Source organism: Calypte anna, chromosome 15 (assembly GCF_003957555.1).
Source record: "Calypte anna isolate BGI_N300 chromosome 15, bCalAnn1_v1.p, whole genome shotgun sequence".
In the NCBI taxonomy this organism is placed as follows: domain Eukaryota; kingdom Metazoa; phylum Chordata; class Aves; order Apodiformes; family Trochilidae; genus Calypte; species Calypte anna.
Window position 1 is genome coordinate 1,456,977 of NC_044261.1, and position 16,968 is coordinate 1,473,944.

The following is a 16,968-nucleotide window of genomic DNA, read 5'->3' on the forward strand; positions in this document are numbered from 1 at the left end:
CAATGTCCAGCTCTTACACAGCAAACAGGTTGGAAAGTGGGTTTAGGAATTCAGAGAGTAATTAAGGCAGCAGCACAGGGACCAGAGTGCAGCTGTGACTCAGGAAACAGAGGAGGGAAGCACCTCAGGAGAGTGTGTGTGTGGCACTGCAGTGGCTCCTGGCACAGCCCTGGTGGGGAACATGCTGGATGTTGCCCCTGATGATGCAGGGACTCCTGAAGGGGAGCAGAGCCTGCAGCTGCCTAAACAGAGGAATATTTCAGCAGCAGGGCCCAGTGGTCAGGCTGAGGATGTTGGAGTTTGTGGCACTGCCATCTTTTCTTTTTCTTGGAAAGGTTCTTCAAGCTTCATGAGAGGAAGTGTGAGCCCATCATCATGACGGTTCCTCGGAAGGTGAGCATTGCCTCCTGCTTAGCTGGGTTGTGTCTTCCAGCCCCAAAGCACCTGATCAATTAACTCATCTCTTCTGCCTTGCAGTCTGACCTCTTCCAGGATGATCTGTACCCTGACACAGCTGGCCCAGAGGCAGCTCTGGAAGCAGAGGAGTGGTTTGAGGGGAAGAATGCTGATCCTCTTCTCATCTCCTTGAAGCACGGGTACATTCCAGGCAAGAACAGGGATCTCAAGGTGGTCAAGAAGAACATACTGGACAACAAGCCTGCTGCAAATAAGAAAAGTGATCTCATAAATGCTCCAAAGAAAGCAGCTGATGCCTCAAACACTGTGAGTAAAATCCAAAAGTTTTGGGGGGTGGTGGCCTGAGACATGATGATGGGGGTGCTGCATTTTCAGGAGCAGTTACAGCAAAGCTCAGGAGTGGATGATTTGAGTACCCTGGGACTTTGGTGCCAGTGGGTGACCTGGTACAGGAGCTGTGGCTTTCCAGGTAGAGTTTCTGTTAGCTCAGTGGGAAGCTTGGCTTGTTGTCCCAGCCTGGGTCTGCCTTTTCTGTGAGTGAAACCCAGCACAGTGGGACAAAAGGATCTCAGACAGTGCAGGTGCAGAAGGAGGTGGGACAGGTTCATAAGTGGGGGGCTGTGGCTAACGTGTGGGTCACACATGGAACACAGAGATGTGGCAGCTGGCAGTCCAGTGGGTCCTTAAACACTGCTGAAGAGCAGATCCAGGATGTCCTGAGCCCTGGAGCTGCTCCGTGCCCCGAGCATCCCAGGAACGCCGCACGGAGGAGCCCCCGGCTTTGGAACCCCCCGGCTCTCCTCACCAGTTTCCCTGTCTTTTCTTCCAGCAAAACGAAGCCAAATTGGATGAAATTTTGAAAGAGCTGAAATGTATAAAAGACACGATCACCAACCAGGACGAGCGCATTTCCAAGCTGGAGCAGCAGATGGCAAAGATCGCGGACTGAGCGGGGCAGAGCGGCGCTGGCCCCGCCGCCAGCCCAGGCACATTCCAGTTCCCCCAGTTCAGCAAGCAGCAGCATTCCAGTACCAGCTTTCCTCTTCTCCCAAATTCACCCAAATTCACGTCAACGAGAGCCGATGATTAAAAGCCAAGCTTTTTAGTGAAAGGTTTTTTTTTTTTTCCTGATGTTTTAATGAGTTTATGTGACTGTGTCAAACGAGTCAAAAAATAAGTGCTACTTTTACAGTCTTTTTTTTTTTTTTCCCAGATGTTATGAATTCTTGAAAACAAATCCATTCTGACTTTCAGTGTTGTGCCCAAATGTCTTTTCTAGATGTAGGGACCAATGCCACATTGTTCTTAACCATTTTTTTTTTTTTAAAGTTGCCAAAAAAAAAGAGAGAAAAAAAAAAGTTGCTTTTTTTTTTTCTTATTTGCCACTTTGCAGTATTTTGTGTTTCTAATTGAAAGGGACAGCACTGTGTGTGTGTGCGTGTGTGTGTGTGTGCACAGTGGGTGTTTATACTGTTCAGAGAACAAAACTGAAGCTATTTTGTATAAATCTTCAATTTCCAACAATCAGATTGGTTTCCTTTGCAGAGTGGCTGAGGCTGCTGCTGCTGAGACCCCTCAGAGGTGGGACAATCTGCCTTCCCTTCCTCCCTGACCTGTCCCCACCACCTTTGTCTGGCAGTTTAAAGGAAAAAAAAAACTAAGTAGTTCTGAAGGAGATGATTCATGCCACAAAATGCTGCTTCTTTCTTACACCTTGAAGAACTTCAAACCTTACATCATCTTGTGCTTTTCAACTCATGTTTTGGATTTCTCTAGCCCCATCCAAAACATGGTTTATTTCCCAGTTGGTTTTTTTTTTAATTATTATTTGATTTTATCCTGGGGCAGAAGTTACTTCCCTGCAGGAGATGTTTTCAGGTTTATCCCTGGAGTGGAGAGGGGAAGGTGCCATGGGAGAGGTGAGCTGGGGGCCTTTGGCAGTCACCATGGTGTCTGTTCCAGCTGTGTGCACTGCTGTAAATACTTCTTCCTGCACCACCACCATCAGCTTTAAGAAGCTTTTAAAGACCTGCAAGCTTGCAGTTAGTTCTCTGGCCCCTCACATTCATGCTGATTTTAGACATTTAGACTTTGCTTCCCAAACAGCATTAGCAGTGTTGTTTTTTCATGATGGGTCTCCAGAAACAAAACTCCTCTTTTTCTTTTTTTTTTTTTTCCCTCATTTTATTTTTTGTGATTTAATCTTTTTCCCCCCCTTTCTGTCACTCCTGCCTCACCACCACTCCCTAAACCTTTGCAGGAAATTCTTTGTTCCAGGATGAGTGAACTCCATCCCCACACCGCCCCTGTGCTGCCAGGCCTGCGGATTGGAAGTGACTGGGGAGGGTGCTTTTGATCCCAGTTTGGAGAACTGGTTTCTCACAGGGATTTTTGAGATCCTCAGGACAGAGACCCCCGTGGGCACTCCGAGCTCACCAACTCCTCATGGAATTTTTTGGATGCCTCAGCTCAGCAAAGCTCTGCTCAGGTGGGGTTTGCCCTGCGAGGGGGCTGCTTGGGTCAGGGATGTGGGTTCAGGGTGCTGAGAGGGATCTGAGGAGCCTCAAAACCTTTCCCAACCTGGGATGGATCCCTGGATGGATCCCTGGATCCCTGCAGCAGCTCATGTGTGTGCCTGGGAGCTGCTGTGCCAGAGCAGTGTCCCCCACCCTGGCCACCCCCCCCCCCAAGCTGTCCCTGTGTCCAGGCTGAAGTGATTTTTTAATTTTATTTTGTTTTTAATTTTTTCCCCGTTAGGTTAGCTAGAAACCCTCACATTCTCCATTTCCCCCAGTGTTTGCATGTTCAGAACTTGCAGGTGGAAGCTTCTGTGTGCTGGAGGGATGGCTGTGTGTGTTGGGATGGCTGGGAATGGAGCTGGAGGGGCACGAGAATGGGACATGAGGAGACAGGATGTGTTGTTGTTGCATAGCATGAAAGCTTCATAAAAATGGGATATTTTTTTTTTAAATGTTTGAGGTGGTGAGCACAGCAAGAGGGACGAGTGTCCCCTGCCACTGGTGCTGGAGTCACAGCTCAGACACTCTGAGTTATATTTGAATGTTTGGTGACGTTCTTGTACTGCAGTAAATGGCTGAGATGATCTGTATTTTTATTCCCTTTTTTTTTTATTATTATTATTCTTTTTTTTTCTTTTTTATGAGAACAAAACCAAGCCTCATGCTCCTCCCAAACGTTGATCTCTGTGTCCATTTGTACGTGTGACTCCAGGGCTGTGTGCTGGGGGGGTTCTACTTGGAGGGGAAGAAGTTTGCTGAGAGGCCGGATTGAAATGCCCAGAGGAGCTGGGTGTGTGGTGGATGGGCTGAGGGGGGCAGGGGAAAGGCCCCCCCTGGTTTTTAGCTAATTTGCCTGTATTTTATTTAAATGAACTGATGCCTAGCCAGGCTCAACTGGAGTCAGTGCCTGAAGCTTTTTGTAGCCGTGATATCCCAGAAGAGAAGCAGCAAAGTCCTGAGAGAGGCACTCTTATAGAGCTGCCCTACTGTCTGTCCAAATACTTGCTTCCATTTTCAAAAGATAAAAAAAAGAAAAGAAAAAAGAAAAAAAAAAGTCATTGATTATAAACTTCCTCTGGTTTTGCTTTTTCTTTGACTCCCTGCGTCCTGCCCACTGAGCCTCCTGCACTTTAAGGTTTTGTTAGTAACCAGGTTAGGAAATGATGGCTCTGCCTTAACCCCAGTGTGGGGGCTGAGTGGGGTCTGACCCCTGGGACCCCCAGACTCCATCCCTGGGGGGTGATTTCCCTGCCAGGGAACCCCAGAGCTTGGCTGGATGCAGGAACTGATGGTGATGGCCTTGCTGGGGTAGCAGAGATTGGGGTGAGGAGGTCTGGGGAAGGCACAGCATGGGCTGGGAGCTGCCTTGGAGCTGGGGAGGTGGAGGGGGGGCTCCTCTGGAGCTGGAGGGGCTCCTCTGGAGCTAGGGGGGCTCTTTCTGCTCTTTTGCTGGGTGCAGGAAACGCTGCAAAGCCCAGGCTGGAAACCACAGGCTGGGAGCCCAGCTGCCTCTCAGACCTTCCCCCAGCACCTCGCAGCCTTTCACCGGCATTTCACAACATCTCAGCTGCATCACCCGCACCCTGGCACCTTCCCAAAGCTCTGACCAGACCTGAGCAGGGGAGGGGGATGCTCCCTGGCCACCCACGCGTGTCCTGGACCCATCTCTGGGGCATGCTCATCCCACCCCTCCTGCAGACCTGAGCCCCATTTTCTGCATCTTCTCCCAGAGGGTGACCCAGAGCTGGCAGGAACCGGGACCCTTTCCCCCCTGTGGCTGGGAGCTGTGGGGAAGGGCTGGGGGGCTGCTGGGGGACAGGCAGAGGAGATGGGGTTGTTGAGAGCCCCGGGTTGGGGTTTTGGGGCGGATGTTGCTCTTGCAGCATCCTTCCTGCTGCCGCACCTCCCGCCCGGTGCCTGCGGTCAGGGTTGTGGGGTGTGGGGGTGTCAGGGGTCTGGGTGTCTGGGTGTGTGGGGGTATGTCAGGGGTCTGGGTGTGGGTGTGGGGGGGGTGTCTGTGTGTGTGGGGGTGTCAGGGGTCTGGGTGTGTGTTGGGGGGTATGTCAGGGGTCTGTGTGTGGGGGTGTGTTTCTGTGTGTGTGTTGGGGGGGTGTGGGTGTGTCTGCGTGTGTGTTATAGCAGCAGCCGGGACAACACCCAAACCCCCAGCAGCCTCTCAAGAGCTCCTTGGCCACCAGCTGCCATCACACGGGTGTCCCAGCACAAGGACTCTGCAAGCAGACAAAGCCAGGCCCTCACCTTCCTCCTCCTCCTCCATCTTCCTCTGGAGGCCTTATCCTGGGGTTGGGGGCACCTCCGTGTCCCCTCTGGGGCCACCGTGCCCAGCACCCTGCTCCTGTTTGTCCCCAGCCCAGGGGAGGGCTGGCAGCCCTGGCACCATTTTTGCCATCACTTCTGCTTTGGGGTTGGTTCTGGTCCCAGCACCCTGCTGGGCTGAGGTGGGGCTCAGCCAGCCGAGGGGCTCCCCAGAACCAAAGGCCCCTCTCCTTTTTGGGGTGCACCCCATGTCCCAGCCCCCCTCGGGGCGGGCGCACCCATCCCACAGTGGTCCCTGTCCCGGGTGACGTCCTTCCTCCCGCAGCCTCTGCAGCCACAGCCGCTCTCCTGCCCCCGCCTCTCCTTCCCCGCCGGGCAGAGCTCAGCCCACAACACCCCTCGGGTTTCGGAACCGCCCGGGGCTGCCCCGGTGCCCCCGGGCCCTGGGGGTGCTGCCGACCGGAGCTGCAGCTCGGGGTCCCTCCGCAGCCCCCAGCACAGGTGAGCCCCAGCTGGGCTGGGAGGGTGCAAGGGATCTGTGGATGCTGTGGGGGCACAGGGGATGCTCAGGGTGGGGGACACACACGCGTGGGTCCCTGAGGGGTGGCACCCTCCCTGCAGGGCTGGTCCCTGGGGATTTGAAGAGGAGGGTGGGGATGTGGGAGCTTCCTGGGGGGTGATTTCCCTGCCAGGGAACCCCAGAGCTTGGCTGGATGCATTCCTGGGGGATTCCATTTGGATGCTCTTGGGTGTGGGGACACAGGGACCTTGGTGGCCGACACCCAGGATGCTGTGGGGCTCTTGGTGAAAGAAAGGAGGGATTTGGGGTGGATTTGCCTCTCTTCCTGGTCCGGAGCAGAGGCACATGGTGGCCTCGGCACAGGAGCCCCTCGCCAGCCTGGCTAGCAGAGGGGGAGGACAGGCAGCCCTGGAGGGGCAGGGGGGGCAATGGAAACGTGTGCGTCGTCCCTGTGGTTTCATTTCTGCCCAAGGAGTCATCCTGCAACCCCCCCTGTCCCCCAGCAGCCGTCTCCAGCGCGGCTCCTTCCCCATTTCCAGACTCTCAGCTTCCTTTTCAAAACTTTCTGCTCAAGCAGAGCCGGCAGGACCGGGCTCCACAGGTGGCAGCAGCTCCATTGGGTTGGCCACAGCTTGGGGGGGTGGTGGTGGTCACATCCTTCAGCCCCCCCAGGATGTGGGAGGGGAGGGGAGGAGGATGCTTCACCCCGGTGCCCTCCCACCTTAGGGCTGTTTCCAGCCTGAGGGATGGAGCTCAGCATCCTCTCAGCACCCCAATGTCACCTGTCCCCTCTGTCCTCCTCACAGGTCCCACGGTGCCAGGCTGGGCCATGCTGGCGATGCTGATGCTGAGCACCCTTTGGGTGTGCCGGGCCGTACCAGAACCGGGGCAGCACCTCGAGGTGCTGTGGGTCTGGGGGCACCCGGGCAGGCACGGGCTGAGCCCCCCCCTGCTCCTCTCCCGCAGGAGGAGGGAGGATGGTGGGCAGCAGCCTGGGGTCACCACCTCCCTGCCCATCAGCAACGCTGTTTCCTTGGATCCTGACCCACTGGTGGGCTCTGGGCCAGCACCAGCCCCCAGCACCAACAGCAGCCTCGTGGTGACAGGCACAGCCCATCCCTGGGATGAAACCCACTCCCCAGATCCTGACCTGCAGCTGAGCTCTGCACCAGCACCCACCAGCGAGGCCAACCCGGGCCGGGCCCCAGAGGTGATGACCACAGCTGATCCCTGGGATGAGACCCATTCCCCAGATCCCGACCCGATGCCACCAGCACCTCCCAGCACCCGGACCAGACAGCACCAGGCACTGGAGGTGACAACAGCAGCAGAACTGCAGGACGAGACCGATTCCCCGGATCCGCTGAGCTCTGCACCAGCAGCTCCCAGCACCCGGCCCAAACCCCAACCCCCCACCACCACCACCTCCAGATGGATCACATCACCCATCAAGGAGGGGACAGCAGCCACGGGCAGCAGCTCAGCGACCCCCCAGCCCTCACGACCACCACCGGAGCCTCCAAGAAAACCGAGAAATCCAGAGCTTCGCCCTCACCGACTCCTCCATCCCCTTGGGACAGGGAAAGCAGAGGGACAGCGGAGCCCGACGTCCCCTGGGACCCCAGAAGGGTGATGGGCAAGTGCCTGCTGGCCATGCTGCTGCTGGCACTGGTGGCCGCCACCTTCATGGGGTGCACGGGGGTGCTGGGGGCTCTGCTGTGGCAGCGGTCACGGAGAGCTCGGCACCAGCTGGGCCCCACCGAGATGGTTTGCATCTCCTCCCTGCTGCCCGATAGCCAGGTGGCCACCAATGGCCCCAGACCCATCCCAGCCCCACGCCACAAAACCTTCCTGGATGGTGGCACCGAAGCTGACAGTGACAACCTGACTCTCAGCAGCTTCCTGCCCTGAGCTGCTGTGTCCCCCCAGCACCCCTGTGCCAGGGAGGGTTAGAGGGAGGGGGGGGTCTGGTCCCAGCCCCTCAGGTTTGGGGTTTAACTCGGGATGTTGTGAGGAGGGGGCTGCTTTCCTTTAGGGTGAGCTCAGCCCTCCAGGTTGACCCATTAAAGTGCTACCCCCGGACATGGTGGTCTCTTCCTACCCCCCTCCCACTCCCTCACCTGCCCCCATCCCTCTGCCAAAATTCCAGCTGAGGTGGGGGGGCAGCAGAAATGAAACCCTCAGCCACCCTGGGGGACCAGGCCCTAAGGGATTTGGGGACTGCAGCCCCCCAGGACCACCACCCCCCCCCAGGACCCCTCCCCAGGTGGGGCTCAGCCTCGTGCCGTGGGAGCGGAAGGGTGGGGGGGATGGGGCGGATGTGCCGGGGAGGGACGGGGTGGGGATGGGGATGGGGATGGGGATGGGTGTGCTCGTGGTGTAACGGGTTCCTGCCCTGTGGTTGCCCACAGTGGGGTGAGGGGACACCTCCGTGACTGTCACTGCCCGTGGGGGGAGGGGGGGGGCAAGGCTCATTCAGTGAGCAAAGGGTGGTCACAGGGTCCTGGGAGGGTGGTGGTGGCCTGGGCTGTCCCTGCTGGGTTGGGGCTGGGGACAACAAAGCCATGAGCTGCCACCGAGGGTCCCACTGCCTTGTCTGTACTGGGGGGGTCAGGTTTGTCCCCAGGTGTGTCTGTCACCCCTCAAGCTACCAACCCAACCCTGGCAGAGCCACCCGAGGGAGCAGAAATGGCTCAGGACTGTCCCTGTCCCCACGTTCCCATCCCTGCCCCAGCTCCATCCCCACCCATGACCCACCAGGCTCAGTGTCCCTGTGCACAGTGGTGGCAGGATGGTGGTGGCAGGGTGGTGGTGACAGGATGATGGTGGCTTGGTGATGACAGGATGCCGTGCAGGATGCTGTGCAGGATGGTGTCACAGTGCTGTGCAGGATGGTGTCACGGTGCTGTGCGTGGTGCTGTGCGTGGAGCAGGATCCTTCCCCCCCCCCCCTTCCACTCGGGACTCCTGCGGCACAGCAGAGCTCAGCCCAAGGCAGCAAATTACAACCCGGAATGTCCCAAATTGCAGGTTCCGCCGGGCGGGCTGTGCCACCTTTGCCGAGCCCTCGGGTCCCCTCCTTCCAGCTGTCCCCAAATTATACAGCGGGACCCGGGTGGCCCGGCCCTGCCCAGCCCCTCCCCGGCCGCAGGCAAAAACGGCATCGTAATGGGTGCTGGGTGCTGGCACCGGGCTGGGGAACCGGGCTGGGCAAGGGTGGGGACACTGGGCAGGGAGGGGTGGGGACTCTGGTGGGGACAGAGAGGGATCTGGGATGAAGTGGGATGGGGACTCTGGATGAGGGATGGGAACGTTTGGCCAGGAGCGATGGGGAAACTGGATGAGGGATGAGACCCCTGAATAAAGAGGGATGGGGACCTTGGATGAGGAGGGATGGGGACCTTGGAGAAAGAGGGATAGGGACCCTGGGTGAGGGATGGGGACCCTGACTGAGGGATGGGGACCCTGGGTGAGGGATGGGGACCCCGGAGCAGGAGGCTCAGCCCAACACCGACACCCCTGGGCTCCCGGGGGGGTTGTGAATCGCAGCCCCATTCCTGGCCGGGCTGCCGGAGCGAGTCGGGATGCTGCTGGCTCTCCTCCAGGCATGGCAGCTCCCCCGGCCTTTCCCCCCTCCCCTCCAAGATTCCAGCCCTGATCACTTAAGGACGGGAAAAGCCGCCCCAGCAGCTGCCGGAGCCGCCGGCTGCAGCCAGACGGACCGACCCGGAGTTTCTGGGAGCCACGATTACATTTGGCGACTCCGGGACAAACCCAAATGGCGCCAGTTCCCCCCTCCCCTGGGCTTCCCAGTGCCAGCAGCGATGGGGACAGGGACCCTCACCCCCACCCCATGACAACCACGGGCCCTGGGGACAGACAATGGGTTTTTTTGGGGGGGATCTGGCCGGGTCCCCGGGGAGGAGCAGGGGGAATAGCAGAAGGATGAAGTCACCCGTGGCTGCAGCCGCTTGAGCAACTTCATCCCGGGAGGGGGGGACAGAGGGGATGGGAAGGACGATGGGGACTGTGGGGGGGGACAGGCGGTGCCCCCCAACTCAGAGTCTCTGCCCTGGGCTGGGGAATTGCTGCACCCCAAGGTGCCTGTGCTGGGGCATTTCCAGGATGGGACATTTAGGAAGTGATTTTCTGAAATCACGGGGGGGTCTCAAGTGCTGTTTGAGCCCACGCCACCCCCCAGGGACCCTCCTCAGCCCCTGGGTGCTGGGTGGTCTCGGTGCCCACACCCCGACGTGGCAGTAGGGCTTGTGTTGGGCCTGTGGCCAAGCCCACTTATTTTGGGGGTGCCAGCACCCCCTTGTCCCTTCACCATGGCTCATCCACGTGGCCAAAGGACAGGGTTTTACCTCCGTCCTCATGGATTAAAAAAAAACAAACTCCGCAGCAAACCTCCCTTAGGGCTCCCCCCTTGGCGGGGTTGGGTTGGGATGGGATGGGATGGGATGGGAGGGGGCTGGGGGGCTGCTCGCCCCTCGCCGGCCTCCTGCTCCCTCCCCAAATCAGCCCTAACGAGAACAAGCTGGTCCCGGGCTGAGGAGCAGGAGGAGCAGGAGGAGGAGGAGGAGAAGAAGAAGGAGGAGGAGGCGGCGGCTCTATCCCAGCAAGCAGCAGAAAGAGGCAGGAGGGGTGCGGGACAGACCCCGTCCTCCCGGCTCCCACCCGCACAGCAAGGTGAGGATCCCCCCAGCCTCAGCCCCCCAAAGTTTTGGGGTGGCTGCTGAGCGGGACTGGGGTTGCTCCATGTCTGGGGGGGCCCGGGGAGGGGTGGGCACGGTCCCACCCAGGCTGTGTGTCTGGGCAGGCTTGGAGGGTGCTGCCTGAGGGTGACCCTTGGAGGGTGATGTGGAAATTGGGATTTTTATTTTTTTTTTGTTTTCCCCCCTGAGTTTTGGGGAGCGCAGAGGAGTTTGCCTGTGTCCCGCCAAGCTGGAGCTGGGACCCAGGATGGGTCTGGGGGATGGGATGGGGGTGGCCATGGGAATGGGCTCTGCTCTTGGCATGGGTTTGGGCTTTGCTTGGCTCCTCCGTTGTTGCATCTTCTCCTCAGCTCCTTGTTCTGAGGCAGCTCAACACCTTCCCCTTCCCTGAGACCCCTCTCCTTGCCACAGCCAAGGGCCCCAAGCTCTGCAGGGAAAGTGGGGGAGCAGGAAGGGGCTCATCCCAGCCCCCCAAACCCCCTCATCCTGGCTGTGCTGCCCAGGGCAGTGGTGAGGCTGAGCCGGGAGGGATGGGGGTCTGGGGGTCTCTCCCCCCCCTCCTGCCGTTTGTTTGCTCGGGTTTAATGCAAACCAGATTCTGCAGCTGGGAAGGAGCCTGGGAGCTCAGTCCCACTGCCAGAGCCCCTCTTGGTTTGCAGTGGGGTTTGGGGAGGATATTTTTAGGGGGGAGCAGGTTGGGATTTGGAGGGATTCCCTCAAAGATGAGGGAGTTGCCCTGGGGGGGTCCCAGCCCATGGATCCGAGGAGCTGGTGGGTGACACTTTCCCGTGGATGAGAGACCCCTGGGACCCACTCCATGGTGTTGTGTCCTGCCTGGATCTCTCTGGGGACACGCTGGGACCTGCTGGGGACATTGTCCCTGCTGCCAGATGGACCCCACCTTCCCCAGGGATGCTCAGCCCCCCCGGGACCCCCCCTGTTCGCTCCGGGGCTGCCTCTTTGCTGAGGCTCTGGGGTGCAATCCTATTTTTAGGCGTCCCGGAGCTGGGAATGGTTTGGAACAGCCGGGCCGGGAGGTTGGGAAATGCAGCGTCGCCTCTGTCAGAGTTTCCACTGGAAACCTCAGTTTTTCAGGAATTTTCTAATCAGCCAAATGACCGTGTCTGCAGCGGGCTCTTGGCGGTGGCCCCGCTCCCTTCGCCGCTCTCGCAGTGTCCCCCAGGCTTGAGCAATTCGATCCAGCTGCCTTCCAGCTCTTTTATATTATTTTTTTTTTTTTTCCAGCCTCTCGTTGCAAAACAAACGCAGACCCTGGCTCGGGAGGGGAAGAGGGGGAGAGTGCGGGGGGCAAGGAAACCAGAGCTGCGCTTTGCTTATTTTTATTTTATTTATTTTATTTTATTTTATTTATTTTATTTTATTTTATTTATTTTATTTTATTTTATTTTATTTTATTTTATTTTATTTTATTTTATTTATTTTATTTTATTTTTAAGGAAATTTCACCCCTAAGCAAGCGCCCGAGCTGAGTGTGGGTGACACCGGGCTCGGGCTCCGGGACACCCCGGGGGGTTCGGATGGGCTGACGGGGGAGGGGGGGTTGGTTTGGGTCAATGCTCAGGGGTCTCGGTGTTGATGTTTCTGCCTCCCGCAGGAGCCGTGTGGCAGCGATGGGGTGGTGGCGGCTGGTGCCGGTTCTGGTGGCGGTTCTGGTGCTGGCGGTCCCGGCTGGTTCAGCAGCCCCTCGGCACTCCGTGGTGCTGCCCGAGGACGGGAGCAGCGGGGACGGGGAGGAGGTGTCGGCCGTGCCCCCCCTGCCCCGTGTGACACCGGGGAGCGGCCCGACGGCGGGGGATGCGGTGGGGACCACGGTGACCAACAGCTCGGCAGCGGGGGGGGTGCTGGACGGGCTGGTGGATTTCTTCAAGGAGTACATGCTGCTGGTGGTGGTGGTGGGCTCCTTGGCCTTCGTCCTCCTCTTCATCATCTGCGCCGCCGTCATCGTCCGTCAGAAGCACAAAGCCTCCGCCTATTACCCCTCCTCCTTCCCCAAGAAGAAGTACGTGGACCAACGGGATAAAGCGGGGGGGCCCCGGGCTTTCAACGAGGTTCCCGAAAAAAACCCCGAGCCCGGAGCCGAGGAGCAGCAGCACCTGGACTGCAACCGGCAGCTGCAGGCAGACATCCTGACTGCTGCCCAGAACCTCAAACCCCCCCCCAAAACCAACCCCGCTCCCCCCGAGGAGGACGAAGAGGAAGGGAGCAAAAAATCAGGGGAGAAGCAACCGGCTGAGCCCCCTCCCCCAAATCCCGGTGCTGAGGAAGCAGTGGGGACGACAGGAGCAGGGGGTGAGGGGACCCCCGGCACAGCCCAGGATGGACCCCCGGGCCCCCCCAGCGTTTAGGGCAGGGATGGGGTCCTGGGTGAGCCCCCCTGGCTCTGGGGGGTGTCCCGGGGACGCAGGATGGACACGGTGGTGGCTTGGTTGTTGCTCCACAGGCACCTGGCAGCTCCAGGAAGCTCTGATGAAGCCCCCCCTGCTCCCCCCACCCCAACCCTTGCACCACTGGGGTGCTGAGGCCAAGCCACGGGGGGGGGGGTTTGGCAGATGGTGATTTTTGGGCAGCCCCAAGGGGGGCTTTGCCCATCCCCAGGCACTGGGTGGGTGCAACCCCCTCCCCCTAAAACCCCAGCTCTTCCCTCCTGCTGCTGTGTCCCTCACCCCCACCCCTCAGCTTGCTCCCAAATGCAATTTTACTGCTCAGCCCCTGGGGTGTCCTTCCCCTTCCCCCCCCCCCCCAGACACGGTGCAGCAGGGATGTGACCCTGGGCTGGCTCTGCTGTGACACCAGGGACACGAGGATGGGACAACCTTGGCCGTGCCTCATGGTCAGGACCCTCCTTTCGTTTTTCTGCCCCCCCTCCAGCCCCCCCAGCCCATCACCCAGAACCTTTCTGGACTTTTTACCTTCTTTCCCTGCCCCCCCTCAGCTGGCAGCAATAAAAGTGTTCCCTCTGCAGATCTCTCCCGTGTGTTCCTGCAGCTTGGGGGGTGCCCCATAGCCCCCCCTCCCCACAGCCCTGGGGTCTCTTTGCCTCCTCAGGTCCCTCCTGGTGCTGTCAGTTTGGGGTCCAGCCCTGCAGTTCCCCTTGTTTTGGGGTGAAGGTTTTGTGTAGCCCCCCCCAGGGCCGTGCTTATCAGTCACAAAATCTGGACCCAGAAGCTCCAGTTCTGGGAAATTCTTATCTCCCCCCCACAGCCACGGGTGGGGGGGTTGGTGCTGCCACCAGTGACAGTGACACCAGTGACAGTGACAATCCCAGGTGGCAGCACACCCCTATATCCCCACGTTTTGTCCCCAAATCCCTGCACTGGGATCCCCTTTCCCTTTGGAACTATCCCGTGTTTGGTTGATGTTTTATGTCCCTCACCCAAGCACGTTCTGCCCCAAAGTGTTTTGGGCATCTGAAGTTTTCCTTTTTTTTTTCTGTGTGTTTTGTTTTAAAGCAGGAAATTTCAGGACTTCCCAGAGGTTCATTCCTGGTGGCAGGAGACACAGGGACTGCCAGAGCTGCCCTGTGAGTGACAAACCACAGTGGTGACAACACGTGGCCTCACTCCTCCTTCAGAAATAAAAAGGCTGTGACAGAGCTGACAGAACCAGGCACTTATTCCTAAATGTGGCTTCCAGGGTTTTTCAAAGACCTTTGGTGTGGAAAAAAAGAAAAAAAAAAAAAAAAGGCAAGTAATGTTTAATGCTTCTTGTTGGGGTCTCAGATCTTCAGAGCAGGTGAGGTTTTAAAATGTGGTTTGGTTTTGGTTTTCTTTGCTTTTTTTTTTGTTCTTTTTTTTGGGGGGAATCTATAGAAATGTTCCCTGGGAACAGAGAAGCCACCAGGAGGCAGAGGAGAAGTTTGGTGAAACACTGAACTTCTCACACGTTTGAATCCTCAAGTAGGTGAAGATCAGCAGAGCTCCCCCAGAGCTTCCCCTCAGCTCCCCCAATTCCCCACCTGAATTCAAACCCCAGAATTCTCTTTTCACAGAGAACTGAGGCTGGCTTCTTACAAAAGACCTTCCAAAAGGAAGGTTGTTTCTCTAAGAGGTGGTTTAAAGAAGAAAAAAGAAGTGTTGGTTTGTCAGGACAGAGGCAGAGGGTGCCCAGGGGTGGGTGGGTGCCTCCTGCTCTGTGCTCCCAGTGCCTCCCAGGGCCTCCCCACTCCCAGACTGGGAAATGAGACTCTGAGACTGGTGCAGTTGGTGGGCAGAGGTGCTGCCCCGTGTTTGGACACTGCACTGATACAGAGCCAGAGCTGCAGCTCTTACAGAGAGACCCAAGGCAACGATTCCTGCTCAATCCCACCAAATATCAGGCAAACCCAGACAGGAAAAGTGCAGCCCTTCCAGTACCAACACAAGGGGGAATTCTCATTCCTGGGAGAAGCCACTCAGTTCTCTGCAGTCAAGCAGTCTTTGCCCTAACCTCTCCAACACAGTCCTGCCAGGATCCATCCTGGCTGCTGGAAGGCCCAGAGAGCAGCAGAGAGAGGAGCAGGGAGAGGCTGTGAGTGACGTTGTGCGTATCTTACAGCTTCAGTGGGAGCAGTGCACGGGGGCTCCTACAACTACAATCATTGCACTGCAGAGTGGGGTGACAACAACAGTCCCTTCAGGCACTCTTTGCTTGCTTTGATGCCTCCTCTTTGTTTGGATCCTGCTTCAGCTTGTAGTCAGCCAAGGCAGCCTTGATGGCATCTTCAGCCAGCACTAAAAAGGACAAAAAAAAAAAAAAGGAGCTGTTTAGGGGAAAAGGTTCCAGAAAAGGAGAAGCCCCCAGTGACCACTGGTCTGTGGGCTGCAGAGCTGAAACCTCTGAAAATCAGCCCAAAATCTGGACATGATGTTGCTCTATGTGGGCCAAACTCAGCTCGTTGGAGAGCAACCTCTCCACTGTTCCCAGAAAGTTCCCCCTTCCCAACCAGTTTGTGTTTCCACCCCCCCAGCTTGGTTCCTTTACTCACTTGAGCAGTGCAGTTTGACTGGAGGAAGGCAGAGCTCTTTAGCAATATCTGTGTTCTTGATTTTCAGTGCTTCATCAACCTGAAACACAGTGTGAGGTCACAGGAGGCATTTTCCTCCACACAAAAGCATTTTCCTTGCTGCTTGAATGCTCCAGGGCCAACAGAACCCAGAGGGAAGAAAACCTCAGAAAAATGCTGGAGTCTAGGAATGTCTTGGTCTGAATTCTGTCTTGCTACATAAACCCCTGAGTACCTCCCTGCAGAATGATGGAAGTTCTTGGAAAAAGCAGTTACTTCCCTAGAAACCAGGGCTGACAGAATCACAACCATCCACAGAATGATTTTAGGGCTGTACTATAAGCTCCCCTGTACAGCCAGCACTGGGATCCCTTGGGGTGATTCCTAACGTGGTCCCAGCAGAGAGCAGAGAGAGGTTTGAAGCTCTGAAGGTTTCCTGCCCTCTCCCAGGGTCTCTTACCGTTTTCCCTTTGACCCACTCGGTAGCCAGAGAGCTGGAGGCAATGGCCGAGCCGCAGCCGAAGGTTTTGAAACGGGCGTCAACGATCCTCCCGTTTTCATCCACTTCCACCTAAACACAGAGAGCTCGCTGGCACCTCAGGCCATCCAGAGCCGCCCTTTGAGGCCCTGGCAAAGCCTCGGCTCCCGCTGTGCCCCGGGGACACTTCAGGGCGGGGAGTGCGAGGAGGGAAGGGCGGCTCTGAGGGGGAAGGGGAAGGTTTGGGCCTGGCAACTCCCCCCCTCCCTTCCCCCCTCTCTCAAGGTGCCATCGGGTCCCCAAGGTCACCTGCAGCTTCATGACGTCTCCGCAGGCCGGGGCACCCACCAGCCCGGTGCCCACGTTCTTGGCGTTGCGATCCAAGGAGCCGACGTTGCGCGGGTTCTCGTAGTGATCCACGACCTGCCCGAGGCACCGCGTTACCCACAGACACCGCACCCACACCCCGGGGGATCCCCTAAAGGTCCCCTCCGCCTCCACTCGCCCCTCACCTTCTTGTGGTAGCCCAGCCTGGCCGGCAGCTCCCCTCGCCCGGGCCGCAGCAGAGCCGCTCCCGCTGCCCTCAGCGCCGCCATCTTGAGCCTGCCCGGGGCGGGCGGACTCTCCGCTGGCTTATATAACCTCGGGCGGGGAGGCCACGCCCCCTCCGCGCTGGCCCCGCCCACGCGCTGCCTCAGGCCCAGCGCCGGCGCGGTTCGTCCCGAGGGCGGTGGGGATCGGCGTGAACAGGAGGCGGGGGCCGAGAGTCCGCTTGTGAAGGGGGTGGGAAAACCTGGAAGGACTCGCTCTGTCGCTGAAGCGATCGATAAGCGCTGTTCTCAGTCGCGACAGAGTTTTTATCGCGACACGCGAGGCGGCCGCCACACTCAATATGGCGGGCGGGAGGAACCGCGCACGCCTCGGACCTTCTCGAAGGTCCCCTTGGCGGACGGGCTTTGAGGTGGCCACGGCGCCGCCTGCGCCGCAGCGGGGAAGACAAAGGGTTCGGCCTCGTCGGTGCTCATCGCAGCGCGGTCC

The 16,968-nt window shown here is 58.2% G+C and overlaps 4 protein-coding genes across 5 annotated transcripts in view; 3 read left to right on the forward strand and 1 right to left on the reverse strand.

Annotated features, from left to right (window-relative positions):
* Positions 1-3,611, forward strand: part of CORO1C (coronin 1C) — a 48,449-nt gene extending 44,838 nt beyond the window's left edge. For both annotated transcript variants that reach the window (XM_030460881.1, XM_030460882.1), the window contains exons 9-11: positions 336-393; positions 478-723; positions 1,247-3,611. In XM_030460881.1, the coding sequence (XP_030316741.1) occupies positions 336-393; positions 478-723; positions 1,247-1,366 (424 nt within the window). In that variant the 3' untranslated portion in view covers positions 1,367-3,611. The remainder of the gene's footprint in view (positions 1-335; positions 394-477; positions 724-1,246) is intronic.
* A 1,740-nt stretch (positions 3,612-5,351) lies between these two features.
* Positions 5,352-7,815, forward strand: SELPLG (selectin P ligand). The gene is given in 3 exon segments (XM_030460799.1): positions 5,352-5,714; positions 6,540-7,336; positions 7,339-7,815. Coding segments are annotated over 2 exon segments (1,071 nt in total). The 5' UTR covers positions 5,352-5,714; positions 6,540-6,571; the 3' UTR covers positions 7,645-7,815.
* A 1,848-nt stretch (positions 7,816-9,663) lies between these two features.
* TMEM119 (transmembrane protein 119) lies at positions 9,664-14,130 on the forward strand. The gene is made up of 3 exons (XM_030460797.1): positions 9,664-10,424; positions 12,066-12,760; positions 13,921-14,130. The coding sequence occupies exons 2-3, from the start codon at positions 12,082-12,084 to the stop codon at positions 14,013-14,015; spliced, it is 774 nt and encodes a 257-aa protein (XP_030316657.1). The 5' UTR covers positions 9,664-10,424; positions 12,066-12,081; the 3' UTR covers positions 14,016-14,130.
* Positions 14,131-14,256: 126 nt separating this feature from the next.
* Positions 14,257-16,553, reverse strand: ISCU (iron-sulfur cluster assembly enzyme). Its single transcript, XM_030460798.1, has 5 exons — positions 16,443-16,553; positions 16,240-16,353; positions 15,913-16,023; positions 15,435-15,513; positions 14,257-15,180 (listed from the first exon to the last, which is right to left on the reverse strand). The coding sequence occupies exons 1-5, from the start codon at positions 16,524-16,526 to the stop codon at positions 15,083-15,085; spliced, it is 486 nt and encodes a 161-aa protein (XP_030316658.1). The 5' UTR covers positions 16,527-16,553; the 3' UTR covers positions 14,257-15,082.
* Positions 16,554-16,968: the final 415 nt, after the last annotated feature.

What these genes read in the sequence shown, in the direction of transcription:
- TMEM119 (XM_030460797.1), top strand. Translation starts at nt 12,082, where the DNA reads ATGGGGTGGTGGCGGCTGGTGCCGGTTCTGGTGGCGGTTCTGGTGCTG. An exon ending in GGGGACGACAGGAGCAGGGG is followed by an intron (nt 12,761 to 13,920) that starts GTGAGGGGACCC and finishes TTTGTTTTAAAG; the next exon opens with CAGGAAATTTCAGGACTTCC.
- ISCU (XM_030460798.1), bottom strand. Translation starts at nt 16,526, where the DNA reads ATGGCGGCGCTGAGGGCAGCGGGAGCGGCTCTGCTGCGGCCCGGGCGA. An exon ending in GAGACGTCATGAAGCTGCAG is followed by an intron (nt 16,024 to 16,239) that starts GTGACCTTGGGG and finishes CTCTGTGTTTAG; the next exon opens with GTGGAAGTGGATGAAAACGG. An exon ending in AGTGGGTCAAAGGGAAAACG is followed by an intron (nt 15,514 to 15,912) that starts GTAAGAGACCCT and finishes ACTGTGTTTCAG; the next exon opens with GTTGATGAAGCACTGAAAAT.